The 2938-nt window shown below is 40.3% G+C and overlaps 1 protein-coding gene across 1 annotated transcript in view; it reads left to right on the top strand.

The window, feature by feature from the left end:
- The window catches only part of urod (uroporphyrinogen decarboxylase), a 12068-nt gene extending 11140 nt beyond the window's left edge, over positions 1-928 (top strand). Inside the window, exon 10 of the mRNA XM_008286293.1 lies at positions 346-928. Coding sequence (XP_008284515.1) covers positions 346-513 — 168 coding nt within the window. The 3' untranslated portion in view covers positions 514-928. The remainder of the gene's footprint in view (positions 1-345) is intronic.
- Positions 929-2938: the final 2010 nt, after the last annotated feature.

The raw sequence follows: 2938 nt of genomic DNA, 5'->3' as shown, positions 1-2938 counted from the left end.
CCAGTTCTCTGCAGAGATGCTGATGCTCAGATCATCGATCCACTCAGCTCGACACAATCAGCTCTGAACCACACAGGAGTTTACTTTCTGATAACCTGCTAACCTGTTGTTCCAACTTGTTCTTCCTCCTTCACTGCTATTTTCAGCAGCCTCGTATTTCTGCTGTGTGCTTCACTTCATACACGTCTGTCTGTTGCAATGAAGAGTTCAAATGTTTCCACACGGTTCCAACAAATTGTCTGTCCTCTGACCCAGTTTGACTAAAGTCTATCTCAGACTTTGACTGAACTAAAAGCGCCTCCTGGTTCACCCTTAACGTTAACCCTCCTTCCTCTACTTCTTCAGGAGCGCATTTCAGACATCGTGAAGAAAATGCTGGAGGGTTTCGGCACCAGAGGCTACATCGCCAACCTGGGCCACGGCCTTTACCCCGACATGGACCCGGAGAACGTGGGCGCCTTCGTGGAGGCCGTGCACCAGCACTCCAAACGGATGATCAAACAGATGTCTTAAGTGGAAGTGTGAGAACCAAAAAAGGGCCTTATGACGCTGACGATGAAAAGAAAATGTACCATAATGCATTATTTTATTAAAAACTGTGAAAAGTAGTCAACACTGGTGTTTGAATACAAAACAATTCACATCTTTGCTTCAGCAGTTTTCACGACGGGATTCTGCGAGAGGTGGAATAAACAAACAAACGTCGAGATGAAAAACATCCAAATCAACATGTACTGAACATAAATTCACCGGCGTCTCATCCAGCGCGGCTTTTCAGGATAAAAACAACATGTCGGGTTTTCTAAGACAAGATTTTCTCTTCATCTGTAATATGTTTATCTGAGCAGGAGTGGATTATGTGTTTGGATTGCGGAGGGATGACGGCGTTGTTGCAAGTACATGTACATTAAAAATGCATTTTAAGTAGTATGGGCTCGTCTTTGTATTAAAATTGAATCTACTTGGGGGAAAAAAAAGAAGGTCTAAACAGCTCTGACTAAAAGCATGTATGAAGTATTTAGGCTTTTTTTTTTTAATCCAATCAGAAATCTCAAAAATGTGTCCCCAGCCTTCAGACACCAACCCGTAAAATGTAAACATCTTTCAATCCAAACGGAGCTCTTCCAGTAGTTTCTTTCTCAAAGGCTGTCGAAAAACAAGACGGATCCAAACCGCTGTGAAAACAAAAGCCGGTGATTCGGCAAAAGGGTTTCAGCGAGGGACTCTGTGCTGCAGTTATAAAATCAATTTTTTAGGGAAAAATGTCAGCACGCAGCAGTTGATCATCCCGCCGCCTAACATCTTAACTGAACCAATCCCCCGCTGGATCGCCGCATGAACGGTTTTATTTTTACCCCACTGATAGAAAATCTTTAAAGAAACGCACATTGAAGGAGAAGAAGATGCCTCGTGTTGGGTTTGTCTGTTGTTCACCCTAAATCAGGTTTTCTTTTCTTTAACGTCATCAGCTCTCTGGTAGGAAATTGGTTTATGAAGTAAATGACATTAGAATGGTCCTGACTGGGAGGCTGTGAATGATTCAGGTTTTCCAGAATGTTAAAACTCACACACGTGTCTTTATGGCTGGTTTTTATGCCCCCCTTTTGTCAGGCAGATGCTTTGCTCCTTGAATGGCTGGTTTGATTCAAGGATTCAAGGCCTTTAAAGGTCACAAACACAATTATACTTATAACATAAGCAGAAGAAGAACAGAGAATAAAACACAATAAATAAATATATATATGAATATATATAGAGAGAGACATAAGCAAAATAAATAAATCAGATTGTCAAACAGTGCAGAAAGGAAATAAAGAAAATAATAATATATGTATGTTTTGGTCAAATTTATGTTGCTGTTTTATGTTAAGTTATTAATTTCAGATGTTGCTCAGCCAGAACATCTGGCGCATGCTTTGGTCACTCGTTCAGGCTTTGAGGAGGATTTCATTCATCTGTGGGCTCTAAAACTCAGACTTGACATGGTGACCCAGGAGATAAAACCTCCTTCACAGAGGAATTTTTGGTCCTAAATCAGTTTGTCTTAGCAAGAGATTTAAAATAAATAAAAACTTCAACCACTTTTGTCAGTTGGGGTTCCATTTACTCCGACATAATAAACGTTTTTGTTCATTAAATGGTGAAAACTAAACAGGAAATGCATCGATTTTAGTCAAAGTCAGCCCCATTCTGAGCTGATTGCTGACCCATTCTAGCGTTGTGTAAAACTGTTGTAATTGTAGAACTTATGAAACAGTTTTTCTTAGAATTTGTTTTTGTTTTAATTTAATATCGTGCAACATGGAGAATTCATCCACAGTTCATCCAGATTGTCAAGGAGAAGCATGAAAGTATCAGCTTCTTGTTATTTCACATAGTTTGTAAGTTTAACTTTGTGATCATTTAAGAAATGCTCAGACCAACTTTCAAAAGACAAAAAGTCTTGAGGATGTAAATATAACCTCTGAGGCAGACGTTAGGCCTCTGACGTCTAACCCCAGATGAACACAAACATGCTGAGCTGGTTGGAAACGAACACATCGATATTTAACATGTAAATAAATGATAACCTAAGAGCTCATAGTTCACTTTGCTTTCACACCAGTCAGTCAGTCAGTCAGTCAGTCAGTCAGTCAGTCAGTCCCTACAGATCGGAGACCTGATGTGAAAGTCGGCAGCACGAATGTTTCTCTGTTTTAACATTTCAGTCCCAAAACACCGTCAGACTCGTGACGGATGTTCAAAAAGGCCAAATAAATACGGTCCTCTTTACTCCACACATGTGAAAATGTGATGCTCACGTTACCCACAATGCAGCTGGTGTTGTGCTTCAGTCATTCTGTCTGCTGTCCTCATCAGGGTTTCACTTTGACGACAGAATATTTTATTACCGCCTGGTGAACGTTTTACCAGTTTTCCATCTGTGACAAATGTACAG

Source organism: Stegastes partitus, unplaced genomic scaffold, assembly GCF_000690725.1.
Source record: "Stegastes partitus isolate 25-593 unplaced genomic scaffold, Stegastes_partitus-1.0.2 Scaffold447, whole genome shotgun sequence".
In the NCBI taxonomy this organism is placed as follows: Eukaryota; Metazoa; Chordata; class Actinopteri; family Pomacentridae; genus Stegastes; species Stegastes partitus.
Note: the sequence above shows the minus strand (reverse complement) of the source record. Positions and strands in the feature narration are given on the sequence as shown.